General features: G+C 41.0%; 1 protein-coding gene across 6 annotated transcripts in view; it reads right to left on the bottom strand.

Moving 5' to 3' along the window:
- LOC140464039 (transmembrane channel-like protein 6) overlaps window positions 1-18,310 on the bottom strand; it is a 99,170-nt gene that overhangs the window by 45,284 nt on the left and 35,576 nt on the right. For 5 of the 6 annotated variants that reach the window (XM_072558676.1, XM_072558673.1, XM_072558672.1 and 2 more), the window contains 2 exons: window positions 4,461-4,623; window positions 1,082-1,227 (listed from right to left, as the gene is read on the bottom strand). In XM_072558676.1, the coding sequence (XP_072414777.1) occupies window positions 1,082-1,227; window positions 4,461-4,516 (202 nt within the window). In that variant the 5' untranslated portion in view covers window positions 4,517-4,623. Of the gene's footprint in view, window positions 1-1,081; window positions 1,228-4,460; window positions 4,624-6,498; window positions 6,634-18,310 lie in introns of those variants that run through there. The other variant, XM_072558675.1, reaches the window with a different exon arrangement.

The following is an 18,310-nucleotide window of genomic DNA, read 5'->3' on the forward strand; positions in this document are numbered from 1 at the left end:
CCCAGTTGCTCCAAATATACATTTCCATAGCCTATCTACAGCTGAAAGCCATTCTTAGTTCCAACCTTACCTATTTCAATACTCTGCTGATTGGGGTTTCTTTCCTCCGTTTATTTCAAAAGTATTCAAAACTCCTCGACTGGTAATCTATCAAGTTCACCCTTCACTTTTGCCACAGCTGACTTGCATTTTCTTTCAGCCCCAAATATCTCAGATGTATCATTTTCATCCTCAGGTTCAAGCTCTTCACAATCTGGTCTTTTTCCTAACCCTGAACCCTGCTCTAGATTAGATCCTCTACAGTGTAGAGACAGGCCCTTCGGCCCAACGGCCCAACCAGTCCACACCGACCCTCCGAAGAGTAACACACCCAGGCCCATATTCCCTCTGACTAATGCACCTAATGTTATGGGCAATTTTCCATGGCCAATTCACCCGACCTGCACAGCTTTGGACTGTGGGAGGAAACCGGAGCACCCATAGGAATCCCATGCAGACACGAGGAGAATGTACAAACTCCACAAAGACAGTTGCCAGAGGCTGGAATTGAACCTGGGACCGTGGTGCTGTGAGGCAGCAGTGCTAACCACTGAGCCACTGTGTCGCCCTAGCCTCCAACTCTTCAAGTCCTCATAGTTCCTCAGACTCTGCCATTTTGTATGTCCTTCTGTTGCCTCCAGGTCAACCACGACATCAGCCTTTTGAGCTTTTGTTTTTGGAATTACTTGCGGGACCCTCTCTGCCTCTCCATCCTACATCCCATCCTTTAACACCCTCCCTAAAATCCTACATCCTTGTCCAGGAGTTTAGTAATATGTCCCTAAATCGTCCTTATTATTTGGCTCAGCAATTAACTTGGTATGATTATTCCTCTCTGATGCATACACATTACACTGTGACTGAAGATGCTATGTAAATTCAAGTTCTTAACGGAGAAAAAAAATAGAAAGAAAGCAAGCATTTTTAATTAATCCTATCAATTGTAATTCCAATTATAATAATTAGGGTGTAAACATGAAGAAAGAGGAAATTATTGACTTATAACACATGAACAACAGTGAAATTCTCTAAACCTTATTACCTATCCCTGTACCAGGCAGACCTTCCATCTCAATCATCACTGATGGTTCAGATTCCAGGGCACTCTGCTCAGAGATGAGATTGGCAAAGGAATTGTGGACCAACTCTTCATCAAAGCAAGAATCAGGAGAAGCAAGATCATCGTCACTGGAATTAAAAACACAGAAATTTTTCATTGGAAGTTCCTATTACATTCTCTAAATAATAAAATGTTTCATGATTTCTTCTCGAGAAGCAGCTGATTTCTTGTGGCTGAAGCTAAAATCAATTGCCAACTCAAATTGAAGTGAGATCTAATTACAAAGTAATCTAGAATATTATGACTTGGATGAATGCGAGACGCATTTATTGATGCATGATTTATGCTGTGGGGTTCTGTTGTGCTTCATGTGGTTTCATAAAATAAATATTGAGTGAACCAGACACACTCATAATGGATGAATTTGCCAACACACATTCATAAATTTTAAGTGCAAGATGTTGAAGCATTAAGTGCGAGATGTTGAAGCGATAGAGTTATAAGCACGGAAGCAGACTGTTCAGTTCAACTTGTCCGTGCTCATCAGATATCCTAAAGTGATCTAGTTCCATTTGCCAGCATTTGGCCCAAATCCCTCTTAAACCTTTCCTATACTCATGCCTTATAAACATTGTAACTGTACAGCTTCCACCACTTCCTGTGGCAGCTCATACCATACACACACCACCCTTTGCATGAAAAGGTTGCCCCCTGGGTCCCTTTCTCCTCTCACCTAGAACCTATGGCCTCTAGTTTTTGACTCCCCCACCCTAGAAAGAAGACATTGGATATTGACTAGGCCAAAGAAGACAACGATGTATGAAACGATGAACCAAAAAAAAAGTTATACTGAACTCCTATAAATGCAGTTCCTTGCAGACCTTATTTTTAGGAAAAAGTTGCACAAACACCTATAGATTTTTTTCTTGGTTTGGAGTGGGGGGGGGGGGTGTTGGAATATTGGTTAATTATACAGAAATAAATTGATGTTGTTCTAAGGAATTTTGACATGTAGCTGCTTCTGGCAGCAGGATAGATAAATACATTTTTCACTGGTGTGCCAAAACGTTGTTTCTCTAGTAATTCTTCTGTCCATAAAGTCTTCTGAAATAAAGACTTACCTCCAAAAGGTCAGTCTGTCAGGTAGAGATAATTCAGCCAAACAGCAGACAGGAAGTTTGCAACATTACCACAGAAAGGATGAAGACGACCACCTCTGGTGCTTAGTTAGATTTGATTGAGTTATAGGCCTCTGATTTAAATCTGATTTACACCCTGCTGGTGCACATTAATTACGTCTGTAATTTCACCACTTAACATCAATTGTCCTGGATTGGCTAACTGGATCCTTATGTACTGGATTAGTGGTGCTGGAAGAGCACAGCAGTTCAGGCAGCATCCAACGGGCAGCGAAATCGATGTTTCGGGTAAAAGCACTTCATCAGGAATAAAGGCAGAATAAAGGCACTGCCTTTATTCCTGATGAAGGGCTTTTACCCGAAACGTCGATTTCGCTGCTCGTTGGATGCTGCCTGAACTGCTGTGCTCTTCCAGCACCACTAATCCAGTATTTGCTTTCCAGCATCTGCAGTTATTGTTTTTACCTCGTGGATCCTTATGTACTTTGGACAGAGATGAAAAAATCAGAGTTGTTTTCTCAGTACACAGTTGCAGAAGTAATCTTGAGTCATAGTACAGCACAGAAGCAGACCCTTCGGTTCAACTCGTCCATGCCGACCAGATATCCCAACCCAATCTCGTCCCACTTGCCAGCACTTGGCCCACATCCCTCTAAACCCTTCCTATTCGTCTACCATCCAGATGCCTTTTAAATGTTGTAATTGTACTATCTTCCACACTTCCTCTGGCAGCCCATTCCACACACGCACCACCCTCTGCGTGAAAAGGTTGCCCCTTAGGTCTCCTTTATATCTTTCCCCTCTCACCCTAAACCTATGCCCTCTTGTTCTGGGCTCCCCCACCCCAGGAAAAAGACCTTGTCTATTTATCCTATCCATGCCCCTCATAATTTTATAAACCTCCATAAGGTCACGCCTCAGCCTCCAATGCTCCAAGGAAAACAGCCCCAGCCTGTTCAGCCTCTCCCTGTAGCTCAAATCCTCCTACCGTGGCAACATCCTTGTAAATCCTTTCTGAACCCTTTCAAGTTTCATAACACCCGTCCGATAAGAAGGAGATCAGAAGTGCATGCAATATTCCTCGCCAACATCCTATACAGCCTCAGTATGACATCCCAACTACTATATTCAATATTCTGACCAATAAAGGAAAGCATAACAAACACCTTCTTCACTATCCTATCTACCTGCAACTCTACTTTCAAGGAACTGTGAACCTGCACTCCCAGGTCCCTTTGTTCAGCAACACTCCCTAGGACCTTACCACTAAGTATATACATCCTCCCCTGATTTGCTTTTCCAAAATGCAGCACCTCACATTTATCTAAATTAAACTCCTTCTGCCACTCCTCAGTCCATTTGGCGACTTCCTTAAGATAATCCACTTTTAAGCCAAATGAAGCCAAAATCCACGATTGGCCAAAATATCCCAACATCTTTTTGAAAATTACCTCGGTGATTCACTTCCCTTTTCATTCAAGCGTTAACTAGGGACAAGTAGGACTTGCAAAAAGCTGAAGGGTCATTGCACCATTACCAAAACTAAATACCAAATCAAAAAGGGAGGAATTGAAAAAGACAAATTGCATTCATTCTGTGGAGCTGAAAGAACTGTGAAAACTGATGACAATAATATCAATAAAATGAGAGCACACATATTAGTACAAGGAAAGAATTTGAGGATGGAAATAAAACATGGACAAGGTTTCTTCATTCACAGGTTAAGTCTGGATGTATTGTCCAACCCAGTGATGGGGATAAGAGGAAAGACACAAGAAACAAAATGTGCAACATTTCAGGGAATGTTTATTAAAGACCTTCAGTTCACCAGATACCCTAAGGAGAAACATTCACTCTAGTTCTTACCAAAAATACATAAAACTTCAGTACAGGGTTAAAACAACCATTGCAATATTACATCACTTTTCTCCATAGAATATCTGCTTGCAGTGACATGCTGCCATCTTGAATAAATCCAGGCGACAAAGCATTCTGTCTATAAAGCTACGTGATGTCTGGCCTATGAGATTAATAATGATCTCTTTGAGGAGTGTAGTTTGATCCATACCATTATTTATAGTTGGATACTGATCTGGAATGATAATCCTACTTGAAATCGTTGGGAGTATGTAGAATGGACCATTTTTAAAAAAGGGAGGAGCAGCAAATACAATTTTTCGCAGAAGCAGTAAGTAACTCTCCACAAAAATAAAATTACTCACCTAAACACTGGGATTGCATCAGCAGCATCAATATGTAAGTCCACACTATAAGCCATGGTGTTCAAGTGAACCTTTAAGGGTTCTCAGTTTGGACAATATTAACAGTAAATCAATCACCTTCTGTCACCTCTTTCAGTGAACCACTTCATAATTGCTCTGTCGCCTAATGGAAGAAAAAGGATTAAAAGGATGGCTTAATATACTTCTGCAGATCAAAGCAAACATTTTTACTACATACCAGCAGCCTCAAAAAATCAATTCAGATTATACCTCTTCTGCTGCACAAAAATAAATTGAATTATGACTCACTTTTATATAGTGTGCTTAATCATAGAATCTCTTCAGTGCAGGTAGAGGCAATTCAGCCCATTATGCCCGTACTGATCCTCGAAAGACCATCGCTACCAGACCCACTCAGCTAAACCTGTATCCCCACATTTACAATGGCGAATCCACCCATCCTACACATCCCTGGACACTATGGGACAATTTAGCATGGCCAATCCACCTAAACTGCACATCTTTGGATTGTGGAAAGAAACCAAAGCAACAGGACGAAACCCACTCAGACACCGGGTGAACGTGCAAACTCCACGCGTGGTGATCTCAGCCTGTGCAGGAGTTGAACCCACGCTGTTGACATCACTCTGCATCATAAACCAGCTGTCCACCAACAGAGCCAACTGACCCCTAGTAGCATGTACATTGCATGAAAGCACCACATTCATATCAGGACATTGATGAAATTTTTAAAATAAACATGTTCAATAACTAATTGAATACTTTTGTACCTTTTTTTGACACACTGAAAACAAAACACAATGCGACATCAATGATGGAATATATGTCTTGTCCTTATATAACAGATAGTCAGTAAATACAAGAGATCATGAAAAATGTGAAAATATTTGTGAAGCTTTCATGAATGTAGAGCTATTTTACTCACTTTCTCAAAGTAATATTACTTGAGAATGAGACATTCAACAATTTTACAGAGATAACAGTCATGTTTTGCAGTAGAAATAAAGTGAGGTTATCAGAAATTCAATTCATAAAATGTCCATTACAGCCAATGGTGGTGACTGCACGTGGAATTAAAACTGGGAAGCAGGTGAATGCCAAATTATTTCTTCAACTCCTCCTGAAATTGCATTATACCATATTCTCATTAACATTCTGCATTGAAATATCTGGAACATGAAATCGGGATCCTCACACAACAGATTTTTAATAAATTAGCCACAGTCACCACTTACTTAAATGAAAGTAAATTATTTTATAATTCTCTGATAATACCAGCCAATCTCTCTACCACTGAAAATTCACTTCGACAAAAATGAAGACTTTCAATTGCTCAGATTTTAAAAATTGGAGATTTACAAAAATCTCCCTCTCTCTTAATGCCATCTTTCATCCCCCTCCTCACTTCATTTTCTGATTTAATGTTGAATTGAAAGATTCTTCCCCAGCACATCCTGGTTGAGACTGTGTTGTCACCAATGAGTCTGTAACACCGCCCCCCCACCCTCCCCGAGACTGGCCAAGGAGAAGAATACAGATTGCTTTGTTCACATGTCACAACCTTCTGCAGAGACGCTGTGCCATTTTGACTCTCCAATTCTAATTTTACAGTCAAATATGAAAACTACTCTCAATAATGACCAATTAGCACTAAACAGCCAATTTCCTTGACTGCTGCTATTTTGATTCTAGGCAAACAAACATACTGAATCTGTATCTCGTTCTTTTTCAAATACTTCCAAGTCATTTCCCAGAGTGTGTGTAGTCCTACAAAAATAATCTCTACTCTAGCAACCAAAAATAAATCTGGAATTTTCGACATGGTTTGTATTTTCAATTGTCATAGTTATTTATAATTATTATTTAAATTAAACATTTTAAAGTTATACCATGCTATTTTAAATTATATTTAGTGTCAAGTAAATGAGGAAGTAACAAAGTCATCATTAAACTTCTTTCACTAACCAACAAGTTGCAAATATAAAACACAAAAACAATTAGCTTGAAGATTACTTACACACCAACATTATGGCCTCACTCAATTGAAGCAAATAACATAAAAATTGCTAGAAATGACCAAACATTTAATTGCTTTCAGTAGTTGATAGACTGAAATATCAGCGCAGCAGAAACCAAAACAACTGTCTTAAAGTTACAGCAGGAAATCCTTATTAGTTGCAGAAAAGTAACCAACTGTGTGACTTCCTGCTGTTATCTGATCTGCTACCTCTTTTTGAGTGTAATGATACCTACAAGTCTTTGCAGCTTTTCTCATGTTCTTACATTTTGTCTGGTATATGTACCTATCATCTCTAAATTTAAATGCTGCGCAATTCATAGATTATAAATTGGGATTCCAAAAAAACAAAGATCAAATTTACAGAATAGATTATTGGTGATTAATGTAAAACAAAGGAACTCATTTGGTAACTTGAACAGATTAGTTGATTCGATAATTGGCTTTTGTCCATTTTCTCAGACACCCATTCAGATGTTGTAAGCTGATGTCTCCACTTCAGTTGGCCTCTGCCCAAACTTCTGCCTAAACAGCTGGTCCCAAGTTAACAAATCCAGAAGCAGCACAATAGCCCTGTAGACAAAACCCACGGCAATTTCACTTTCCCCATTTCCCTATCACAATGTGGTTAAAATTCACTGTGAGGGATTGGATTTGCTCTTTACCCTGCTGACACACTATGGTGGCATTTTCCAGACAGGCTGCAAAATGATACAGAACTTGTAAATTGAATTGGGCTCATAATTAGGAAAATGTATTTTCTTATCTCATTACAGGGTTCTTTGAAACCAACAATAGTGATTTAGATTAGATTAGATTACTTACAGTGTGGAAACAGGCCCTTCGGCCCAACAAGTCCACACCGACCCGCCGAAACGTAACCCACCCATACCCCTACATCTACATCTACCCCTTACCTAACACTACGGGCAATTTAGCATGGCCAATTCACCTGACCTGCACATCTTTGGACTGTGGGAGGAAACCGGAGCACCCGGAGGAAACCCACGCAGACACGGGGAGAACGTGCAAACTCCACACAGTCAGTCGCCTGAGGCGGGTCTCCGGCGCTGCGAGGCAGCAGTGCTAACCACTGTGCCACCGTGCCGCTCACGATGCTCTCATGAGAACAGACCCATACAATCAAAGTTACACCCATACTGTGCTATTTACATATAATTCCCATTTTTTAAAAATCAGGAAATGTCTAAACTGCTGCACTCAAATGGGACACATATCTGATCAGCAAAGTGAACATGGCGAAATTCTAAGGTGTAAAATTTGACAACAGTTTAACTTTTAAACCCAATTCATTTTGCCTGTCCATAAAAGACACAAAGTGCTTTGCAATGAACCAGACTCTATAAAAGATCTTAAAGTAAGGGAACCCTTAGGAAGTAGGGACCATAATATGGTAGAGTTCAGTCTGGAGTTTGAAAGGGAGAAGGCAAAATCTGATGTAATGGTGTTACAGTTGAATAAAGGTAATTATGAAGGCATGAGAGAGGAACTGACTAAGATAGACTGGAAGCAGAGGCTAACCGGGAAGACACTAGAGCAAAAATGGCAGGAGTTTGTAGGTATAATTGAGGACACTGTACAGAGGTTCATTCCCAAGAAAAGAAAGATTAACCGGGGAGGGATTAGACAACCTTGGCTGACAAAGGAAGTCAGGAAATGTATTAAAGAAAAAGAGAGATCCTATAAAGTGGCTAAGAACAGTGGGAAATCAGAAGATTGGGAAGGATACAAAAGCAAACAGAGGATAACAAAGAGTGTAATAAGAAATGAGAGGATCAAATATGAAGGTAGGCTAACCAGTAATATTAGAAATAATAGTAAAAGTTTCTTTCAGTACATAAGAAACAAACGTCAGGCAAAAGTAGACATTGGGCCACTTCAAACTGATGCAGGGAGCCTAGTGATGGGAGATAAGGAAATAGCAGGAGAACTTAACAAGTACTTTGCGTCAGTTTTCACAGTGGAAGACATGAGTAATATCCCAAAAATTAAAGGGTGTCACGGGGCTGAGTTGAGTATGGTTGCCATTACGAAAGAGATAGTGCTAGAAAAGTTAAAAAGTCTTAAAATTGATAAATCTCCTGGCCCCGATGGGATACACCCTAGAGTTCTGAGAGAGGTTGCTGAGGAAATAGCAGAGGCATTGGTTGAGATCTTTCAAGAGTCACTGGAGTCAGGAAAGGTCCCGGATGATTGGAAGATGGCTGTAGTAACCCCCTTGTTCAAGAAAGGATCAAGGCAAAAGATGGAAAATTATAGGCCAATCAGCTTAACCTCGGTTGTTGGTAAAATTCTAGAATCCATCATTAAGGATGAGGTTTCTAAATTCATGGAAGAGCAGAGTCTGATTAGAACAAGTCAACATGGATTTAGTAAAGGGAGGTCATGCCTGACAAACCTGTTGGAATTTTTTGAAGAGGTAACAAGTAGGTTAGACCAGGGAAACCCAGTGGATGTGGTCTATCTAGACTTTCAAAAGGCCTTTGATAAGGTGCCACACGGGAGGCTGCTGAGCAAGGTGAGGGCCCATGGTGTTCGAGGTGAGCTGCTGGGATGGATTGAGGATTGGCTGTCTAACAGAAGACAGAGAGTTGGGATAAAAGGTTCTTTTTCAGAATGGCAGCCGGTGACGAGCGGTGTCCCGCAGGGTTCGGTGCTGGGGCCACAGCTGTTCGCATTATATATTAATGATTTGGATGAGGGAACCGGGGGCGTTCTAGCGAAGTTTGCCGACGATACGAAGTTAGGTGGACAGGCAGGTAGTACTGAGGAAGTGGGGAGGCTACAGAAGGATCTAGACAGGTTGGGAGAGTGGTCCAGGAAATGGCTGATGGAATTTAACGTGAGCAAGTGCGAGGTCTTGCACTTTGGCAAAAAGAATAAAAGCATGGACTACTTTCTAAATGGTGAGAAAATTAATAAAGCCAAAGCACAAAGGGATCTGGGAGTGCTAGTCCAGGATTCTCTAAAGGTAAACATGCAGGTTGAGTCTGTGATTAAGAAAGCGAATGCAATGTTGTCTCTTATCTCAAGAGGGTTGGAATATAAAAGCAGAGATGTACTACTAAGACTTTATAAAGCTCTGGTTAGGCCCCAGTTAGAGTACTGTGTCCAGTTTTGGTCCCCACACCTCAGGAAGGACATACTGGCACTGGAACGTGTCCAGCGGAGATTCACACGGATGATCCCTGGAATGACAGGTCTAGCATATGAGGAACGGCTGAGGATACTGGGATTGTATTCGTTGGAGTTTAGAAGATTAAGGGGAGATCTAATAGAGACGTACAAAATAATACATGGCTTTGAAAAGGTGGATGCTAGGAAATTGTTTCTGTTAGGCGAGGAGACTAGGACCCGTGGACACAGCCTTAGAATTAGAGGGGGTCATTTCAGAACAGAAATGCGGAGACATTTCTTCAGCCAGAGAGTGGTGGGCCTGTGGAATTCATTGCCACGGAGTGCAGTGGAAGCCGGGACACTAAATGTCTTCAAGGCCGAGATTGATAGGTTCTTGTTGTCTAGAGGAATTAAGGGCTATGGGGAGAATGCTGGTAAGTGGAGCTGAAATGCGCATCAGCCATGATTGAATGGCGGAGTGGACTCGATGGGCCGAATGGCCTTACTTCCACTCCTATGTCTTATGGTCTTATGATCTTATAAAGAATGTGAATAACATCTACACCACTAGGTGGTGCACTAAAACAGATTACTAATGTGACATCTCTCACACATGCAATATCTAACTAGGAATTGGAGAAAAATGTGCACCTTGAACTAGTTTTTGGTAAGAATGATGACCCCAAATCATTGAAAAAGCTGGATTTTAAAATATATTTATATGAAACAAACCATAAAACTGCAGCCTGTATAAAGTGCAACTTTTATCTTTCACAGTGACTAAAAATGGGAAACTCTCTACTCTCCCCATACATCATGAGAAGGATAAATTATAATGATTTGCATTTGCTTAGTAAACCTTTTTAATACTAGCTGGGGTTTAAAATCAGACTGAACAAGACCATTCTGCCAAAAATAATCACTTTGTGCAACTGCAAGCAAACTTGAGGCAATTTATTATAAAATAATTAGCCACAATTCCAGGCAAGCTGAAAACCAGTCTGATCGAGACACCCTGCAAAGGAATGAATTTCAGACTTTCTAACAGCTAGCAATTAGTACAGCAACTAATTTTATGGTTTCCACATGGCCATTTTCAAACTCACCTTTAAAAGTGAAACTCATCACATAGTACACAAGTACCTGAGCACTTGATGCCAGTGGATTAACCCTCTGTCTTTTCACATGTCTAGAGTCTCTGTTGGCAGCCAAAGTTTGATGTAAAATAGGTTTGTGCAATCTCAGCTAGTTTCAAAATAGAAACTACATGGATGACTGCAGTGAGAGATTAAAATATCCTGCTAGCAAGGAGCTTTTCCTGAGATTTGGTCTGGACTTACACAGTTGGATCAAAATCAAAGATACTTTGATCATCTGTGCAATGTCTGACCTAGATATACCGAAACCATTGTGTGAAACAGGAGCACAGCAAGAATTTTTACGAAAGTAATGAAACATTGTGTGGCAAACCTCCGCATGGTAAGAAGGATGTGATTTCATCAGAGAAGGTGCAGAGGAGGTTCACTGGGATATTGCGTGGGCTGCAGCAATCCAACTAAGAAGAGAGATTAGATGCCTTGGACAGCTTTCCTCAGAGCAAAGAAGGTTGAGGATATTTGACAAGAGGCGTACAAAGTTCGGAAGGGCCTCGACAGCACAGATAGGGAGAAATGTTTCCCTTTTGTAGAGGTATCAATAACTAGCGACGACTGGTAAGGAGCAGGAGATGTAAGAGGAGCTTTTGGGGGAGTAAAACTCAAGCAGAGGATTGTGACTATCCAGAACACACTGCTTAAAAGGATGGTAGAGGCAGGAACTTCCAAGGCATTGAACACCTTTTAGATATACACTTGAAATACCATAGCATTCAAGGCTATGAGCCAAGTGTAGTAAACTTAGAACAGGTGAATGTTTGATGACCAACATGGACATGATGGTCAGAAGGACCTCTGTCTATTTGTAAAAACTCATTGACTTTATGACCTTTCAGTAATAAGAAAAAGAAGAAAACACCAGAACCCAACAAGTTACATCTAATGATCCTGAAGTAAATGAAAGAGTAACAAATACCACAAAAGCTCTCTCTCAGGGTTCGAGAGACTGCATGCATGCCTGAGAACTGGAGAGTGACCAAAGGTTACTTATTCCAAAAAGTGCTTTAGATTAGATTCCCAACAGTGTGGAAACAGGCCCTTCGGCTCAACAAGTCCACACCGACCCTCTGAAGAGTAACCAACTTCCCTCTAATTAATGCACCTAACACTATAGGTAATTTAGCATGGCCAATCCACCTGACCCGCACATCTTTGGACTGTGGGAGGAAACTGGAGCACCCGGAGGAAACCCACACAGACACGGGGAGAATGTGCAAACGCCACACAGACAGTCACCCGAGGCAGGAATCGAACCTGGGTCCCTAGCGCTCAGAGGCTGCAATCCTAGCCACTGAGCCACTGTGCTGCCTGATGTGGGATATGGGTACAGGCTACTTAAGAGAACATTTTTCACAGCTATATACAGAATCACTGAGTAAACAAAAAGGAAGATTGTAATCAAGCGGTTTGAACAGATGGAAGAAATGCAGTGGATGTTGTGTACATGGACTTTAGCAAATCTTTGAGTCAAAGCATAACACAGGAGATGATAAGGAATGTGGAAACTGAGAAAGGATGACTCATCGGTTTAAAAACTGATCAGGAAATAGAATAGTAGTTTAACTTTTCTGAGTGGTTGGATGTGGTTAAGGGTTCCTACAAGATCCTGAACTGAGATCCCCTTGTCTTCACTGCATACCAATGATTTGAATGCAGGATCAGATGAAGTAATGTTGATAGTAAAGCAGAAAACATAACAAATAATTGATCATTTGATGAATAGTAGCTTTGGTGGTGATTTCCCCTTCCCTAACCTAGGTGTGCCCTATTACCAAAGATCCATATGCCTGGTCCACACTGACTTTTCATTGGAGAAAATGACTGAATCATGCAAATAAAAATACAAACACTTTCAAAAGATAACTAACCAATTTAATTTCTGCATTAATTATACTTCTGTGAAAACGATTTCCGTGGTAAGCTTCAGGTATTTCTTTTTATTAAAACTGCCTACCATCAATACTTAAAAATGTGGAATCAGCTGAATTTTAATTTTATGTGAAGTTGCCAAACCCTTCTGCATCCTTGTATAGCAGAGTTGGTCAGAACATGCAGTTGTAGCGACAATAAGATCAGCTATTATCTTACTGAATGGTACAGTACACTATAGAGACTGAACGGCCTAATTCAGATGTTTGTTCACTGCATTTAAAGAAGAAAAACAGCATTTTCACTTTGTATCACTTCTGTTCTTATTAACTGGCCTTCCATTGCTATTTTCATAATGTTTTCTTATATTTTTTGTTAACCCTCCCATTTCCATCATTTTTCTTTATCGTCATTACTTCAGAATCAGATCTTATCTCTCATTTAACTGAAAGTATTCCTTCTGAAATAGAGAAATGGCGATGTACAAAATAAAAAAAACACAGCTAAAACTTGAAAATGCTCCGTGTAGATCTACTTGACAAATGTCTTCTTTCAAATCCTTTGGAATAGGTTAGAGCCAAAAGATTGGGTTGGTTTTTGTGGTCGGGACAAAGCCACCGACTTTGAAGGAAACTGTCCACAACAAATTTGCAAATTCTAAGAGGAAACTTTGGTTTCCTTGTTGTCAGTTTATTTCAGCCATCAATTTAAGGGAACATAACAGGGATGTAGCAGCAGTGATGTAAGCAAGCAGACTTGAGCAGCCAATCACATTTAAGTATTCTTACAGGTAGCTTGTCAGGAAATATAAGCCCCTGAATCCCCACATTTAGAATTTTAACATTATTTTTATGACAGAATAATGAGTTGAACATGTAAATGAAATTAACAAATGGCAGATTTGAAATAAAAGTAACATTTGCTTTCGAAGCATAATTTATCAGATTGGAGGAACTTGACATGTAGGAAATTTGAAACACTCTTTTCCAAGGTGATGGCGTTCAGCAGTAATTTGCAAACTTAATACACTATTTAAAGCCCAGCCAAAGCTCATTCAACAAAGTAGAACTTTGTCTTCCATAGGGAAGGTAACGTTAAGAGATAAAACTTCATCCACAATGCAAACCAATTTTGATAAAATCAAAACCAGCTTTATTGTTCCCACCTCAAAAATAAAAGTCACTCGCTAGCAGTTATCACATCTGAAGCAAGGACTTCCAAGCTGGGTAGGCAGAAGGGATTAGTTTAATTTGGCATCAGATTCGGCACAACATTGTGGGCTGAAGGACCTGCTCCTATGCTGTACTATTCAATGTTTGATGACACAAGGGCACAAAAGGTGCCATTCAAGAACGCAAAGGGTGGGGAGGCATGAGAGCAATTTAAGAACTCAAGGGCTTTAATCGTAACAGGAATCAGCTTTAAAAGATCTTCCCATTCAACCACACCCACTATTCCAAAAGGAACCGCACAAATGTTAGCTCTCAGTCTGAGTTCCACCATTGCTTCCTGGTGTTCATGAGACCAAAATTGCATCTTGTGACCAAGAGTATAGGAAGAACAAAGAACTAAGCTGTTGAAAGATTATGTGCAACATTTTGTTATGTTGGAATTACCAATAGAAAAATTAATAACCAAAACTTTGGTTTTATATTCATTCACAGGATGTTTTATCATGGCCATGAATGTCCCAGTTAAAAGTCAATCATATTCCTGTGGGTCTGGAGTCACATGTATGGCAGTTTCCTTCCCCAAAGGACATTAGCGAATCAATTGGGGATTTTCCCCCCAACAGTTGACAATGGTTCATGGTCATCAATAGACACTTAATTCCAGATGTTTACTGAATTCAAATTCCACCATCTGCCGTGGCAGGACTCAAACCCAGGGCCCCAGAACATTGCTTGGCTCGCCAGGTTACTAATCTAGTGATAATGCCACTAGCTCATTGTAACCCCATATTAAAACAAACTTTTCTGAATATAATTATATTCTTCCGTAACAAAGCTTTAACAATGTTCCAGAAGGTTGGTTTTTAATTGGTTTTCACATAACTTACGTGTTATGGATAAAATCAATTCATAGAATGTCTTAAGGAGATGAGAAATGTCAGATTAACAATTATTTCAACATCAGCATCATTTTCCAAACAACTTTGATGAATTCAAGAGCACCAGTGAATTAGAATCAACTGTACCAGATCTACAGATAAACATGTGGATACCTTAAAAATAGCATCTATTGTCCATACAAGAGTGTACAGCATGAGTGCTTGAGAACTTTGCACAGTTTTATTAAAAATGGGCTGCAGCTCAAGGCATGAAGAACCTTTACAGTAAATCCTTAAATATAAAAAAAACTGGTGTTCCTGATGAAGAAGCAGTGCTCCGAAAGCTAGTCATAGAGTTATAGAGATCTACAGCACGTAACAGACCCTTTGGTCCAATCCGTCCATGCGAACAGATATCCCAACCCAATCTATTCCCACCTGCCAGCACCTGGCCCATATCCCTCCAAACCCTTCCTGTTCATATACCCATCCAAATGGCTTTTAAATGTTGTAATTGCACCAGCCTCCACCACTTCCTCTGGCAGCTCATTCCATACACATACCACCCTCTGCATGCAAAAGTTGCCCCTTAGGTCTCTTTTATATCTTTCCCCTCTCACCCTAAACCTATGCCCTCTAGTTCTGGACTCCCTGACCCCAGGGAAAAGACTTTGTCCATTTATCCTATCCATCCCCCTCATAATTTTATAAACCTCTATAAAGGTCACCCCTCAGCCTCCGACACTCCAAGGAACACAGCCCCAACCTGTTCAGTCTCTCGCAATAGCTCAAATCCTCCAACCCCGGCAACATCCTTGTAAATCTTTTCTGAACCCTTTCAAGTTTCACAACATCTTTCCGATAGGAAGGAGACCAGAAGTGCATGCAATATTCCAAAAGTGGCCTAACCAATTACCTGTACAGCTGCAATATGACCTCCCAACTCCTGTACTCAATACTCTGACCAATAAAGGAAAGCCTACCAAATGCCTTCTTCACTATCCTATCCAACTGCAACTCCACTTTCAAGGAACTATGAAGCTGTGTTCCAAGGTCCCTTTGTTCAGCAACACTCCCCAGGATTACCATTAAGCGTATAAATCCTGCTAGGATTTGCTTTCCCAAAATGCACACCTCGCATTATCTGAATTAAACTCCATCTGCCACTTCACAGCCCATTGGCCCATCTGGTCCAGATCCTGTTGTAATCGGAGGTAACCTTCTTCGTTGTCCACTACACATCCAATTTTGGTGTCATCTGCAAACTTACTAACTGTACCTTTGATGCTCAGATATAAATCATTTATATAATGGCGAAAAGTAGTGGACCCAGCACTGATTCTTGCTGTACTCCACTAGTCACAGACCTCCAGTCTGAAAAACAACCCTCCACCACTATCCTCGCTCTTCTAGCTTTGAGGCAGTCCTGTATCAAAATGGTGAGTTCTCCCCGTATTCCATGAGATCCACCCTTGCTCACCAGTCTCCCAAGGGGAACCTTGTCAAGCGCCTTACTGAAGTCCATATAGATCACATCTACCGCTCTGCCTCATCAATCCTCTTTGTTACTCAATCAAGTTTGTGAGACATGATTTCTCATGCATAAAGCCATGTTGACTATTCCTAATCAGTCCTTGCCTTTCCAAATAGATGTACATCCTGCCCCTCAGGATTCCCTCCAACAACTTGCCCACCACCGAGGTCAGGCTCACTGGTCTAAAGTTCCCTCGCTTGTCCTTACATCACATTATCCAATTTCTAGTCTTCCAACACCTCACCTGTGCCTATCGATGATATAAATATCTCAGTAAGAAGCCCAGCAATTACTTCTTTATCTTCCCACAGAGTTTTAGGATTCACCTGATCTGGTCCTCGGGATTTATCCACCTTCATGCATTTCAAGACATCCAGCACTTCCTCCTTTGTAATATGGAGATTTTTCAAAATGCCACCATCTATGTCCCTACATTCTATATCTTCCATATTCTTTTCCACAGTAAATACAGCAAAATACCCATTTAGTATCTCTCCCATTTTCTGCAGCTCCACAAAAAGGCCACCTTGCTGATCTTTGAGGGGCCTTATTCTCTCCCTTGTTACTCTTTTGTCCTTAATGTATTTGTAAAATCTCTTCGGATTCTTCTTAATTCTATTTGCCAAAAATATCTCATGACCTCATTTTGCCCTCCTGATTTCCCTCTTAAGTATACTCCCACTGCCTTTATACTCTTCTAAGGATTCACTCGATCTATCCTGTCCATACCTGACATATGTTTCCTTCTTTTTCTTAACCAAACCCTCAAATTCTTTAGTCATCCAACATTCCCTATACCTACCAGCCTTTCCTTTCGCCCTAACGGGAATATACTTTCTCTGGATTCTCGTTATCTCATTTCTGAAGGCTTCCCATTTTTAAGCTATCCCTTTACCTGCGAACATTTGACCCCAATCAGCTTTAGAAAGTTCTTGCCTAATACCATCAAAATTGGCCTTTCTCCAATTTAGAAGTTCAACTTTTAGATCTGGTCTATCCTTTTCTATAACTATTTTAAATCTAATAGAATTATGGTCGCTGGCTCCACAGTGTTCTCCTACTGATACCTCAGTCACCTGCCCTGCCTTATTTCCCAAGACTAGGTCAAGTTTTGAACCTTCCCTAGTAGATACATCCACATACTGAATCAGAAAATTGTCTTGGACACACTTAACAAATTCCTCTCCAACTAAACCCTTAACACTATGGCAGTCACAGTCACAGTCTATGTTTGAAAAGTTAAAATCCCCTACCATAACCACCCTATTATTCTTACAGATAACTGAAGTGTCCTTACAAATTTGTTTCACAATTTCCCTCTGACTTTTAGGAGATCTATAATACAATCCCAATAAGGTGATCATCCCTTTCTTATTTCTCAGTTCCACCCAAATAACTTCCCTGGATGTATTTCCGGAAATATCTTCCCTCAGTACAGCTGTAATGCTATCCCTTATCAAAAATGCCACTGCCCCCCCACCTCCCCCCGCGCCCCCCTCCCCCCTCGCCCCCCCACCCCCCCCTCCCCCCTCGCCCCCCCCTCCCTCCTCCCCCCCCTCCCCCCGCACCCCCTCCCCCCCCTCCCCCCCCCGAACCCCCCTCTCCCCCCCCTCCCCCCCCCTCCCCCCCCGCACCCCCCTCTCCCCCCCCCTCCCCCCCCTCCCCCCCCCCCGCACCCCCCTCCCCCCCCCGCACCAAATACAGTAAACCTGTTGGACCATAACCTGGTGTTGTGTGATTTTTAACTGTATATTTTAAATGACATTTGAATAACATTTAATTTTTAATTATATTTAAAATGCAAAGATACCTTTTTGAAGATCAATGCTAACCAATTCTATTGTAGTTATTTCTTACTTCATTGCTCTACTAGTAGTGGCAGTATTCCTTCAGTTGCTTAGACCCTAAGCTCAGGAATTCTCTCTTGTAAACCTCTCCGCCAGTCTTTCTTCATTCAAGATGCTACTTAAAAGCTAATCTTTGACAAAGATTTTGGGCATCAGTCCAAAACGCTGCTTACGTTCCTCAGTTTCAATTAGTGTTTGATCATGTTCCTGTAGAGGCACG

The sequence above is a fragment of the Chiloscyllium punctatum genome, chromosome 39, assembly GCF_047496795.1.
Source record: "Chiloscyllium punctatum isolate Juve2018m chromosome 39, sChiPun1.3, whole genome shotgun sequence".
NCBI lineage: Eukaryota > Metazoa > Chordata > Chondrichthyes > Orectolobiformes > Hemiscylliidae > Chiloscyllium > Chiloscyllium punctatum.